The sequence below is a fragment of the Andrographis paniculata genome, unplaced genomic scaffold, assembly GCF_009805555.1.
Source record: "Andrographis paniculata isolate CXL003 unplaced genomic scaffold, ASM980555v1 Contig33END, whole genome shotgun sequence".
NCBI classification, from domain to species: Eukaryota; Viridiplantae; Streptophyta; class Magnoliopsida; order Lamiales; family Acanthaceae; genus Andrographis; species Andrographis paniculata.
In genome coordinates this window covers 406,196-420,030 of record NW_026137566.1, presented here as the reverse complement: position 1 = coordinate 420,030, position 13,835 = coordinate 406,196, and the positions used below count along the sequence as shown (strand labels likewise).

Here is a 13,835-nt window from a genome sequence, read left to right as displayed (position 1 = left end):
ACACTTCAATTATTGACTTCATAATTGAATACTTAAAAATAGTTAGCAAATAAATTAACCATGTAGATGTATTCCGCAGTTTATTTTTTATTATCATAGTCAAATTTCATTAAAAAAAACTAAAAGTCCAGAGCAATGTTTGGTATATTATTTTGTTATATATTGCATCAAAATATTATTTTAAATGAAAATTTTAAACCAAAATCAAACCAATTTAATAATGAAATATAAACATGTTTTAAGATTGCAAATTCCTTAAAGAAATTAGGTATAAAGCGATGGTGGGACGTCGTCGTTTCATCATTTCGTCCACAAATAAATCTATAAAAATTAAAAGCACCAAAAAAGACAAAAAATAAATAAAGGAAAAATAAGGCTAGGATATGTTTGGTACTAATTTATTTTATTTTTCGATTAATGATATATTCTATTTTTTAATATTATACTCCCTCAAACTCATATTAATATTAACGTTATCCCTCCCAGATAAAGTGCAATATTTATTTTTGGCACGGATTTTTAGGTGTATAGTATTAAATAGGATAATTTAGAAATTATGTGATGTGATAGAGAGAGAAATATATATTTTATTATTTTATTTAGATGATGTAAGGGGATAAAGTGTGAGGTAAAAATATTGGATGATATTTGGGACATACCAAAAAAAAATGTTGCATATTGTTTAGGATAGAGGGAGTATCATTTTTCTTATTTGTTTCACTATTTTTTTTCAAAAAAAATTCATTTATAATCTCAATATCACTATTTCTCTTAAACAAATAAATATATTAATATCTTTAAAATCTCGTATATTTTATAATTATTTTATTTGTATTGTATATTTTATTATTAATATAGAATATATATTTATGAAAATATAATGTTTATAATAATTAAAATATTTTTTAAAATTCATTTTTAATCAAATCTTTTTTTTTTGTTCTCTAATGTATTTTTTTTTATAATAAATTAATGAATAATAGTCCTTTAAATTCATCTTTTGTGTTCAATTTATGATAGAAGTAAAATATAATTAATAAGTAATTAAAAAATATATTAATAAAAATAATTATAATATAATAACACTAATTATATATTAAGATAGCTAAATATTATAGTTAGGAAATTTAAAATGTACTATATAATTATATTTTCTAATAGAAAAATGACAAATAAAGTGAGACGAACATAAATACAAAATAGTAAATGAAAAAAGTGGGACAAAAAGAATATTATCTTACTCGTTAATACAAGATAATTGATTTTAATATTTTTAATGTATAATTTAATTGTATCTGTAATAATATATTTATAATTCATATAAAATTAAAAATATCTTATATCAATTAATTATACTTTTATTACAAAAAAAATTAAATATACTTTATTAAAAATATAATACTAAAAATATTTAAATATATATTTTTTTATTAATTATATATAATTTATATTTTTTAAATATTAACAATATTACTCCTGTAAAAATGATATAAGAGTTTTCTATTAATAATTTGCTAATTGATATTATCCAAATAACGAAACTAACTAGTATTCTCTCGTCCCGTATTTGCAATATTTTTTATTTTGATTTGACATTTGCAATATTTACAAAAATAAAAAATAATTAACACAATTTATTTCATCCTACCATTCAAATAAAAAAATAAATATACATCTACCTTTTTTATTAACATCACTTTATTTTTATTTTATTTTACCACTTAAAATTTTTTATGTCCTAATTCAAATATTGCTTCTTACATAACACATAAGATTATTATTTTCAGGTTGTGTTGTCACTTCACACTTACCGAAATAAATAAATCAATAAAAAAAAATAAAAATAAAAATAATGAAAATAATCCCAACCAACAACATAAAGGGTAGAAAAGAAAAGCAGAGCAGAAATGGCCATGATGTGAAAAAGATATTCCCAAGGCATAATTTCTCCATGTTCACACCCCATTTTAATGTTGGGGAGCTCTTCGCCGCAGATTGGATCTGCTTGCCTCGCCTCTGATCTCTTCCCGGAGTCAATTTCGTGGTCGGAGATGGCGAGTTGTGAATGAATGCTCTCGGATTCGGAGGTTATAACCTGCTTTTAAGTTAATTTCATTTTTTTGAATTTTTTTTTTTGTTGAATTTCAGCTCGAGTATGTGTTTGACTGTCTGTCTGATTGCGAGAGATTATATGAGTTATTTTTGGTATGTAGCGCAATTTTGGATTTGATGTCGGTTGGTGGATAGGGTTTGGATTTTATGTAGATCTGCGGTTTGATTGCTGCGATTGATGTGTTTGGTGCAGCGAATTGATTTTGAACTACGGAGCATATGTTCTTCACCGTATAGGAATTTGTTTCGCGTTATCTATCCATGTCTAAGATGATGTATTGGCTGTAGAATTTTACCTGAAATTTTATCTGCTTTATTTTCTAGGGTTTCTTATTGTATCAGAAATTTGGGGTCAGAATCAGAAATGTTCTAGGATGATTTACTTTAGAGAAGCCATTGAAATGGTTGGATTGTTTCTCAACATTGCATTTGCTTGCATTTAGGTGGTTGAAACACTTGTTTATAATCTTCTGGATTTCTTGATTGTAAAGGCTTGAGTGCTTAATTTGTTCATGTAGGTCAAGATACAAGAGCACGAAAAAAGTGATTACAATACTGAAGAGATGAAATGACCTCTGCAAGTATACGAGAAGAACAACAACTAACTGATAATGAAATCGAGTCTTTAAGTGTGTCGAAACGTATCATTAGAAGTATGAGTCAGAAATTGAAAAGAAAAAGTAACATAAGCGAAGATGCTGACGAGGCTGAGGCGACGAGTGTTTCTCTGAGATGTCTTACTCTTTACGGTAGAGGTGGAGGTTGCAAAGTAGGGGCTGACATGGGTGAGGAATTTGGGAATTCTGGGTGCCGAAGGAGATCAAGTTCGAGCGAGGAAGGAAAAGGGTATCCGGCGTTATGTGGGAAGGAGGAAGAAACTATCGACTGCTTTCCATACATAGTGAAGGAGAGATTCTTCCGAAAGAGCAACAGGAGGCTTTTGACGTATAATGATGCACAACAGAGCAATAGCATGAATGCCCGACTTCCGGATGACATTCTTGAAATGTGTTTGGTGAGGCTGCCATTGGCAAGCCTCATGAATGCTCGGCTCGTCTGCAAGAAGTGGCGGAGCTTGACTTCCACACCTCGGTTTATGCAGATCAGGAGAGAAGGGTTATTCCAAAGCTCGTGGTTGTTTCTGTTCGGTGTTGTTAAGAACGGATATTGCTCTGGAGAAATACACGCATTCGACATTGCCTTAAACCAATGGCACAAAATCGATTCTCCATCTCTCAAAGGGAGATTTCTGTTTTCGGTTGCTAGTATCCAAGATAACATTTTCATCGTTGGGGGATGTTCAAGCTTGACTAACTTTGGACGTGTGGATCGCAGCTCGTTCAAGACACACAAAGGGGTTTTGGTTTTCAGCCCCTTGATGAAATCGTGGCGTAAAGCAGGAGCTATGAAGTACGCCCGGTCGTCGCCTGTTTTAGGTATTTCGGAAGTCAATCCCGATTGTTTATTCTTCAAAAATCAACAAAATCGATCGGAAAGACGCTTCTATCGGCCTAGAGTCGGAGGCGTGTCTGATGTATACGAGGATCCTCACAGACTTTCTGTTAGACGCCAATCTCGGCATTCGCTTGACGAAAATGATTATTTAGCAGTCCCAACCAACAACCCTCTCAAGACTTTGAGGCAAAAAGTCGAAACTTCTTCCAGCAAGGACGGTAGGAAGTTTGTCATGATTGCGGTTGGCGGCCTTGGCTCTTGGGACGAGCCATTGGACTCTGGCGAAATTTACGATCCCGTTTCGAATAAATGGACAGAGATACAGCGACTACCGTTAGATTTCGGTGTGGCATGTTCTGGTGTCATATGCTACGGTACGTTCTACGTCTATTCGGAAAGCGACAAACTAGCCGGGTACGACATCGAAAAGGGTTACTGGGTCAGAATTCAGATTGCTTTGAGCCCTCCTCGCGTGCACGAATATTATCCGAAGCTGATCTCGTGTAAGGGCCGGGTGTTTATGCTTTCGGTGTCGTGGTGCGAAGGAGACGGTCAGATTGGTCGTAGGAACAAAGCTGTTAGAAAGCTATGGGAGCTCGATCTCGTGTATCTTACTTGGACTGAGGTGTCGACGCATCCTGATGCCCCGATGGACTGGAATGCTGCTTTTGTTGCTGACGAAGATCTCATTTTCGGCGTCGAAATGTTTAAGATTTTCGGACAGGTACTCGACTTTGTGACTATGTTTAATGTGTCTGATATGGAATCGGGCTGGAGGCATATCTCGAGGAATCACGTGGCGCACGATATGGATGCTTCTTCTTGCTTGACGAAATCCATGGCTGTCCTGCGCCTGTAGGTAAGAAATTTCATCTTCGTTTAATTGGTGAAGCTTTTATGGAAATGAACTGGCGCATAATCGTTGTATGTTTCTTTGTGAACTTGAATTTAATGTGTTTTATTATTGTGTACTAACATTTGTTTGAATACCGAACATGTTTCTGAATCGAACCGATTGGGTAATATGTTGAGAGAGGACAGGAAGAGCTTGACGCTCTGTAACGATCAAATTAAAACCATCTTCGTTTGATTGTCCTGCTGTGCTAGAATAGATGATACTAGAGAACTCTCGGATCTTGAATATATGTTTGTAGTTGCTCTTAGATAATTTCATGAGTTCGATTTAACTCAGCTTGTGATTTGGGTAAAAGGCAGTCGGAGAAGCTTTTTAAGCTCGAAAGCATTCGATGGGTTTTGTTTTGTTTTAGAACATGGCTTGTTTAGAATGCAATAACCTAGCTAGATCAAATAGTATGGATTAAATTAGGTTGTAGGAATTTTTATGTTACTGAGAACTATGAACATGTTATTAATTTGATTATTTCTAGTGTGGTAATTGTGTTTTTGGAGTATCTTTATTGTTTTGAATTTGGGTGTATTAAGGTGCATAATAATTGTTGGATTTTATGTTATGCATAAAATAAAATTAGAGATTGTATGCATTGCATTGCATTGCATAGTCATAATTTTGAACAAAATAATAATAATAAATGAACATACGCAATGTTTGCCGGGTTTTAAATAGTAAAAAAATTAAGTTAAAATAATTGTAAGATAGAATATAAAATTAATTTTTAATATAAAATAAAAATTAATATTTCTAAGTTTGGCTTTTTACTTTTAATTTCAATATTATTTACTTTTGTATTGTTTTAATAAACACATATATATATATTTTATAAAGTATCGTGTTAAAATATTATTTAATTAAAATTTAAATCAAATATCCAATTTTAAAAAAAAAAAAAAAAAAAAAACATAAGACGCCCTTTGCAAACGCAACCTATATAATTTAACACAGCACGTTATATCTTATTAAATAAACTAAGCTATTTAGAGTTGGGCCGAGATGGATTTTGTATGGGACCCGACCCATTTACAATGGATCGAGTTGAAAAAATGGACCGGATCTTGACCCGACTGGGCTACAATGGGATAGGTTGGCTCTTATATTGGGTTGACGTGAGCCGCCTTAGTGAATTGGGGCACCTAATCGGCTAGGCCGAACCGGTATATGACCCGGTCATGACTTCGGCCGGACCGGTGCCTGTCGGACTAATAGACTTGCCCGGGTCTAGTTTGAGTCGCTTTACCGGATCTATGGTCGGGTCTCCGTGGATGGACCGGTGTTGGGTTGGCCCGGGCTATTAATGGTCCGGTCCATGGTAATCTGGGCCGGGCCGCATATATAACATTTTAAATTTCATTAGAAATTTTTATTTGCATATATAATTTATTTTATTACTATTATCAAATCTTGTCGAAACAATAATATATTCATCAGCGTTTTTCACATAAAATATTTCATTGAATAATTATTTTGACTAATAAAAAATATATACATATCATATAATATTCCCTTACTACATATACATATATATATTGAGGTTAAATATTTGTCAAAGTTGTATTTTTCCTAATTTATATTATTAAAAAAAAAATTCTAAAAATATCAAATCAAATATTTATTTTTTTTATAGTACACTCAATTTTTTTTTTTTTTTTACATTCACGTCAATACCTATTTATATCGACATATCATATAACTATTCAAATTCAAATTTTTTACTATTCAAATCTCAATTCACAATTCAAACCTCCAAACAAACAAACACGTATACGAAATTTAGGGTTTGATTGGCCAATAGTTTTTCGGTTTTCAATATACATTTTATCATCTCATAAAAGTCAACATTTGATGTAAACTTGTAAAGGGTATGACTAGTACAGAACATAACAAAAATAAAAGTATTGGATGACTTATGTTTCATTCTCTTGTAACTGTTGTTCTATTGTTTATTTATGAAAATGCTATCACGCTTTAATAGGTGTATATATTAATCTTCTTTGTCTTCTTCTTCAATACAATAATAGATTGGGTTTCTGATTCGTCTCTGTTCTTTTAATTCTCTATTGTTTGATGAGAATATTCACAAAAATATTATTTTTTATATTATCGATATAATTTTTTATACATAAAAAAAAAAAATCTTTTAAAAAAAATTACAAAACATTAATATTGCGTGCTATTTATTAAATGATGAAAAAAAAATAGTAAAATATTAGTACTATTTTGTATGAAGATTATATTATCTATGATCATTTTTGTATTCACCGCTTCACACATGCTTCTTCCAACCAATGATGAATACAATAAGTCTCGCAAGGGATTGTCCGGTGGTGTAAGGGTTGGACTTGTGATCGTGAGGTCATGGGTTCAAATTCCGGACACATCCAGTTCATACTTTCGGGCAGCGACTGCGGATTCCCACATTATAAAGAAAATAATAATAATGAACACAATAATGATAATGCCTCTTTGTTGTAGTTTGAAGATTAATTTGTAAAGAAATGTTAGATATGAGTTTTATTTAAATAATAGTATTTTGTTAAATAAAATAATATATTTTTATTAAAAATTATACAAGTTTCAATGATTTTGATTTTGATTTAAAGTACATAAAGAACAAATCTACGTAGCCCTAACTATTTTGCAGTTTTGTTTTTTATTTATTTAAATATTTTTTTTTTTCCATTTCAAATTATTTTTATCATACAAAATAAGCAAGACAATAAATAGTTAAAAAAGCACAACTAATAATTATCCAGAAAATAAACGGATAACACAATGATTGTTATATAATAATTTAATAGAATTTTTATTAAAAGCACAAGTAATAATTATACATAAAATATATAATAACCATTCAATTTTATTTATTTATTTTTAATAGTAAAAACGTGACAATTTATTTTTTGAAAAGTAAAATTTTGACAGAAACAAAATCTGAAAGTATTTGGAAATTTAAACCTTGACGGTGTCAGATATAATATATTTTTTTTTTTAAAGTTGAAATATATTATACACCTACTGAAAATAAATTTAATATTTAGTTTTTCATATATGCGGGATTATAATAATAATTTTATACATTTTTTAGTATAAAATATATCAAGTCATCACGTAAATATAAATAATTAATATAAAAGTAACAACCTGACAATTTTATTTTTATAATAATCATTCAATTTTTAAAGTTCAGTTGTTAGCTTCCCCGGATCGAAATTTTATCGGGAATTCTATCGCCATTCATGATCAATTAAATGCATCTAAATATTAATCTTTTATGCCTACGGTGCAGCATTCGCGCCCAGAATTATGAAATATGTAAGCAGGATAGATATGTCGATATCATTTATGTTTTATTTCACTTCCTGCAGATCGGACGAGCAATCCCAATCCCATCATTTTCGGTTTGGCTGCAAAGGGATGGAGAAAACAGGGTGAAACAAGTGATGAATATATATATGCTGAAGCCTTCTTCTTTAAATCCAGCTGAAACTTTTTCCAGCAATAACTTTGTATGGAACTGCAATGGTGCAGAGAAGTCATTTCTAAATATTTTTATATATACCTCTTGAAAGTAAAATATTTAAGTAAAAAAAAAAAAATCATGCTCACACTAGTCTTTGTTATTATGAAATTGTCCAAAACATTATTATTACGAAATACAGTTCATCAATGTCTCTAAACTAAGACTACTTAGTACCAGCTCGCAAACAATCTGTTCATAACTCAGGGGAAGAAAAAAAAAATGCCCGTGAAAAAATTATTAAGCACAACATGACAACTATTTTAAACGTTTTAAATAAAATGTGATTAATTTGCATTATGAAAATATGTTTAACAATTAATTGACAAAAAATAAATGTTCACACGTACATCCACATGAATACTAGAAATCATATGTACAATTTTTTTAGTATAAAACTAAAAAAAGTAACAAAAAGTACATATTCATTTAAGTAATAGGTTGCAATATTTCAAAAACACATTCGACTACGCATACCTGCAATGCCCCTGTGTTTATTTGCAATAGTTTTATTTGTAAGAGAAAATAAAATATATTAATTGAGAAGATAAATATTGCATTCAAATAATATAATTCAGATAATTTTAATGTAAAATTTCTAATCCTCCTATCTTTAATTTTTATTTGCAATAGTTTTATAATTGTTTTTAATTTATAAAATAGAAATAAAAAAAGCTATAATCTTTTATAAAAAAAATTAGAATATTTCACATTAAAAATAATATTCCATCCGTGTCATGTCACTTTCATTTTTTTAAAAAAATTACACTTTAATCTCCATTTAAACTTTTTAATTTTATTTTATTTAAAATTTTAATTAAAAATAATTATTTTACTAATATATTTTTAATTATACTAAGCTTCTACTAAGGCGCATTAATTTAAATTCGTAAGCCCTAATTTTACGAAGGGCACGAATCCGCAGGCTGGGACCTGGGTAACCGTACAGGCTGGAGGCGGCGGAGACGGCGGTGAAGGCGATGAAATTCAGCGTGAAGGCATGGAGCAAGGGCGGAGCTCGGGCGGGGGTACTTCAGGTCGGCGGCAGCTGTTGTTTGGAAACTCCAGCTCTCCTCCTCACTACACGCAAGGGTTTGCCTTCCTTCATTTCCCCTGACCTGCTGTCTACTCTCCCGTCGCCGGACTCTCGCCTCCTCCAATTTAGTCCTCTTCACTTGTGCGTCACTATAATCATCTTCTTCTTTCTGTTTTTTCTTTGATTTTGTTTACTTATGTTCTATTTAGCTGTGGCGCGACGTTTCCGGATTGCGGATTAGGTATTCGTGATGGTGTATGATCGAGGAATTGGACAGAATTTGAATTGTAGTTAGTGTCGATTGTTTCCCTTGATTTTCGATGCGTTTTGCAGCGCAGAAGGAATCTCTATGAAAACGATATCCGAATTGGGAGGGCTGCATCAGATGCTTGGTTTGAAAGATCATGTGTTTGTGGCCGTCCCGAGGGATTCGATTATATCCTTGCCGGATTACCAGAGCGCTAACAGGCTGGGAGCTTCTTTCGAGACTCCTTGTGGTCGACTGCTGGTAAAAAACTTATGTATCAAAGTGTTTTTTCACTCAATCTTGTGGTAGTGTTGTTCAGTGCTGCTATGTTCAATTTTCTTGACGGATGGGATTTTGACAGATGAAACCAAAGCAGTATATGGAAATGATTTCATCGATGAAGCCGGATATATGGTCCACATTGGCAGATGAAGTCCCTGCATGGGTTTCTGAAAAGAGAAACAGAGCCTCGGTTGATCGAACTGTGAGATGGCTTGATGAATGCCTAACGTCGGATCTTGCTTCCAATGTAGGTGCTAAATGTGTTCCTATTTATCAGGTTATTTACTTTGATTTAATGAGCAAGTGAAGATACCTTTTAGGGAGTTATGATATGGTTACTTCCGCATCAGCCGACACTTATCATTGGAACCTATGAAATGAGAAAGTTATCATAGGCGAATGTGTTGTGTTGGTTTTCAATTTTTTCGATGCACAGAATATGTGCAAGACAGGGATGATTATCTTGTGAATTGTGTGAGAACATTGCTCATTGATTTGTTGTTAATATAGAGACACTTAAGTTGAACTAGCCAGTGAATACCAAAAGCAGTTGATTGCCTCCTAATTTGGCCATATTTCATCAAACCAGAGACGAGGTTAGATAAATCAGGAAATGCATCATTTCACTTGAATGAGTTGTTGACTTTAAATCGAGAAAAGCATTTTTATCAGCAATCTGGTAGCTCCTCCTTTTCATATTAAATTGTTTATCCTAAGAGTCTGGAAAGTGGTCCATGGGCACATGGAAATGGTTGAAAACATTGTAAAAACCTCGGCTTGTGTTTTAGGCATTTACTTTGGTAGCAGAATTGTGATATATTTGTAATTAATTAACTGACTTATAACTTGATATTGGTGAATTAAATGCAGTACTGCATATGTTAATTCTGAAATGTAGACAGGCGGAGCTGCATTTGGGACAATTGTGGGAGGCTCAAGAATTGATGAACGGAAGCGCTGTGCAGAAGAAGTTGCAAAGGGAAATGTGTCAGGTGTTCATAACCACTTATGTCTTTTGAGGATTTCTGAAAATTTATAGATGATGCCGACTTGTGAGCCAATCATATTATTTCACATTATAAAGAAATGCAAAAGCTACAACAAGTTATATATATATATATATATATGTATATTCATTATTTCATTTAAGAGATTTAATCTTTGAAGAAAAATGTAATAAATTACGAGATAAAATAAAATATGACTACTGCCAAACCTACTCAAATATTCAATATTCAGCTCAACATTTCCTCATCTTTTTAGGCTGTAATGCTTATTGTATGATTTCAAACCTGCCATTTTCATTATATTTACTTACCAGAAATTGTATTGTATAGGATTCTGCATAGGAGGCTTTGGCCTTGGGGAAAGTCTGGATGATCGCCCTGCTCTTCTCCGTGCTATTATTGTATGTATTTATCTCATCTCCATCAATAGCGTGTTGCTTCAGTGGAGCAGTATATCAAATTTATCATATTTATAACTTTCATGTCAAGCAAAGGGTGTCGAAATTCCATGTCATCTCGCATAAGTATTTAACCAGAAATTTGTTGCTTTATCATATTTGATTTGCATCTTAAGATAAACTTGTGCAACAGTGACAAAACTGGCACCACCAGGATAGAATTGTGTATGCAATCTAATATTACTATATCTATATATATGTATCTCTACGACAATATCTGTGCATATCATAATTTTTGTAACTTTTATGTACTATTTCTGGGAAACCATTATATTCTATGACAAATTTCCAATGACCAAGTGCCAGACGAATTGCATAGGTTGTCCTCTCATCTCAAATTGCTATGATATTCCTATTGTTCCATTTCCTTTATAATTTTTTTTTTTTTTTCTTATCTATGTTGGAAATTCAGTGTTGATTTGGTGTCTCTTTACTTGTAAACGCAGGAACATTTACCAGAAAACAAACCCCGTCAGATTTGTGGTCTTGGGCTTCCTGGTAATTTTTAGTCTTGATATTACTATTATACGTTGTTCCTTTTGTTTTGCGGAGTCTCTATGTCTTGGGCTCTGTTTTTGCTTATCGCACAACCAGCATGACACCATTTATTGGTTATAGAATCACAGTACTTGGTTTAATTTGATTTATGCAAATTGTGTTCACGATTATCCACTAAATGGGCCATTAAACCTTTGAACGTTTTAAGTTAGGAGGAGTTCGTTTATGGCCTTATTCATATACCACCATGAATGAAATTCCTCGGCAATGAATATCTTCTGTTTTTTAAATTTCAGAGGAAATCTTGCAAGGTGTTGCTGCTGGGGTTGACCTATTTGACTCGACGTACGGTACCAATCCTTAACTCTATTTAACGCTTCAATCTTGCCCAAAAGAAAAAGGAAAACTACAATCATGCTAACTTTTTTTATCATGTCGGATAGTTATATAGCATATAGATTCTATTGCGATCATTCTTTGGGTAAAACTCTGATATGAAGTTCAATCTCCAACAGATATGTTTACCATCTTACACTGGGAGGATTTGCCCTTACATTTGCTTCAGCGGAAAACAAGAAACACGATGTTTGTGATCAGCTAACTGAACTTACTGGGAGTGACGGCACCAAGATCAATCTAAAAGCAACAATTTACAGGTCATTCATCTTTTGCTTGTTCAATTTTTTTCCATCAAATTCTCAACTAACTTTGCCGCCGTCATAAACCTGTGATATACAATAAAAACTAGTAATGCCATATTAAACCTATGTTTACTACTAACCTAAATGTTGTCGAACATTAGCTAAACTTCTTTTGGAATGGGAACTATTGACTCTGTTTCTCGGTGACTTCTGTAAAGGATAAAAAGTGTGGTTTTTGGGGTGAGTGTTTTTTCCTTTTATTCCCATAAATGAATAGTACTTTCTTCGTCATCGAATTGTATGCTCAAATATTTGGGCATAAGTTTTTAATTAGTAATTGATATGATTTGACTTTTATAGTGAAAAAATGCAAGAATGATAAAAAAAATTCTTTACTAAAATGATAAATGAGAATAATTATTCCAAAAAAGAAAGTGTGACATATATTTGGATGACAAAGAGAATAGAAGATATTGAATGCAAAATTTTAGTTATATTATATTTGTAGTATGCATGCACTACTAGATGCTATAGTAGCATGGCATCGGCATTCAATCAAATGAATAATTTCTATGGCATAACTATTGTAGCATGATATGTTTAATCGGAATAGAAAGGGAGTGATTGAGATTTGGATATTCTTGCAAATGGGAGATAGTTTTTTTTTTTTTTTGGAACATCGATTAAGTGCTTAGATGTTGTGTTGGCTTACCGTAAAAATTTAAATTTCAACATCAACTAGATATGCTAAAAAAAAGTACTTGTGTTTGCTGCAATTACATTACTCTCGTCTCTTTGTCGATCATTGATTAGTGTTTATATGAGATCTCACTCGTGTAGTAAAAAAGGATCACACAATTTATGTGGCTTTTCGATATTCATTTCTACAGGAAAGACACATCGCCTATCGTCGAGGATTGCAAGTGCTACACATGTAAGAATCATACAAAGGCTTACATAAACCATCTGTTCAACGTGCACGAAATGTTGGCGCAGATTCTATTAGAAATGTACGAATCATCGACTCCTTGTTCCATCACTTGCACATTATTTTTGTCCATCATTTTATAACTATTTGTCCATCTCAAATGTTCTCAGCCACAACACCCACCATTACCTCGGATTCTTCCGAACAATAAGGGAAGCAATCCAAAGAGGAAGGTTTGAGGAATTTCATCGAAATTTTGTGGAGGCGAGGCGCAACTACTATTGTGGCTCCATGTAATAAATAGTTTATGTGGATGTATTATAATCGGTATTTTATATCTTTTATATATACATAAAGTAAATATAATTTTTACTAAAATGATAAATGAGAATAAAGTGAGTAATGTTTTTTTCAGGATGGATGAAGTAGTTGTCATGGAGAGAGATGGAAAGGAATCTGCATGCTAACTGCTAAGAGGTTTTAATTCGATTTTGTTGTGGGGCACATATCATGTTATCTGGGGTTTAGAGTTTGATTATCTGATCATTTGAATAATTCTGCAAAGTAAATTTTTTTCTATAAAATAGTTCTTTAGCGTGTCAGCCATGGCCATGTCAATATCATATCAACAACAAAGAAAAAATCAGATACGATATTTAAAAAGTAGTTTACCCTTTAAAATAATCAAACATGATAACTTTTATATTTTAAAGATAAATTTTGAATTAGAAACACCAC

At 32.1% G+C, this 13,835-nt stretch overlaps 2 protein-coding genes across 4 annotated transcripts; both read left to right on the top strand.

Moving 5' to 3' along the window:
* The first annotated feature begins 1,883 nt into the window (after positions 1–1,883).
* LOC127248298 (F-box/kelch-repeat protein At5g42350-like) lies at positions 1,884–4,578 on the top strand. Its single transcript, XM_051270574.1, has 2 exons — positions 1,884–2,087; positions 2,631–4,578. Exon 2 carries the CDS (start codon positions 2,681–2,683, stop codon positions 4,424–4,426), a length of 1,746 nt encoding a protein of 581 aa, XP_051126531.1. The 5' UTR covers positions 1,884–2,087; positions 2,631–2,680; the 3' UTR covers positions 4,427–4,578.
* A 4,316-nt stretch (positions 4,579–8,894) lies between these two features.
* On the top strand, positions 8,895–13,699 carry LOC127248245 (uncharacterized). Of its 3 annotated transcripts, none has more exons than XM_051270502.1 (11): positions 8,895–9,177; positions 9,370–9,544; positions 9,645–9,812; positions 10,464–10,557; positions 10,903–10,973; positions 11,477–11,528; positions 11,825–11,873; positions 12,044–12,184; positions 13,060–13,179; positions 13,268–13,390; positions 13,513–13,699. In XM_051270502.1, the coding sequence occupies exons 1-11, from the start codon at positions 8,981–8,983 to the stop codon at positions 13,562–13,564; spliced, it is 1,242 nt and encodes a 413-aa protein (XP_051126459.1). In that variant the 5' UTR covers positions 8,895–8,980; the 3' UTR covers positions 13,565–13,699. The 3 variants fall into 3 exon arrangements, with proteins under 3 accessions (XP_051126459.1, XP_051126460.1, XP_051126461.1); XM_051270503.1 differs by having other exon boundaries at positions 13,268–13,424; XM_051270504.1 differs by having other exon boundaries at positions 9,033–9,177; positions 9,375–9,544.
* The last annotated feature ends 136 nt before the right edge of the window (positions 13,700–13,835 follow it).

Excerpts from the sequence above, each read along its gene's own strand:
- LOC127248298 (XM_051270574.1), top strand. The coding sequence starts at position 2,681 with ATGACCTCTGCAAGTATACGAGAAGAACAACAACTAACTGATAATGAA.
- LOC127248245 (XM_051270502.1), top strand. The coding sequence starts at position 8,981 with ATGAAATTCAGCGTGAAGGCATGGAGCAAGGGCGGAGCTCGGGCGGGG. Across the intron at positions 9,813-10,463 it reads CGTCGGATCTTGCTTCCAAT|ACAGGCGGAGCTGCATTTGG; the intron begins GTAGGTGCTAAA and ends TCTGAAATGTAG. Across the intron at positions 13,180-13,267 it reads GCGCAGATTCTATTAGAAAT|CCACAACACCCACCATTACC; the intron begins GTACGAATCATC and ends AAATGTTCTCAG.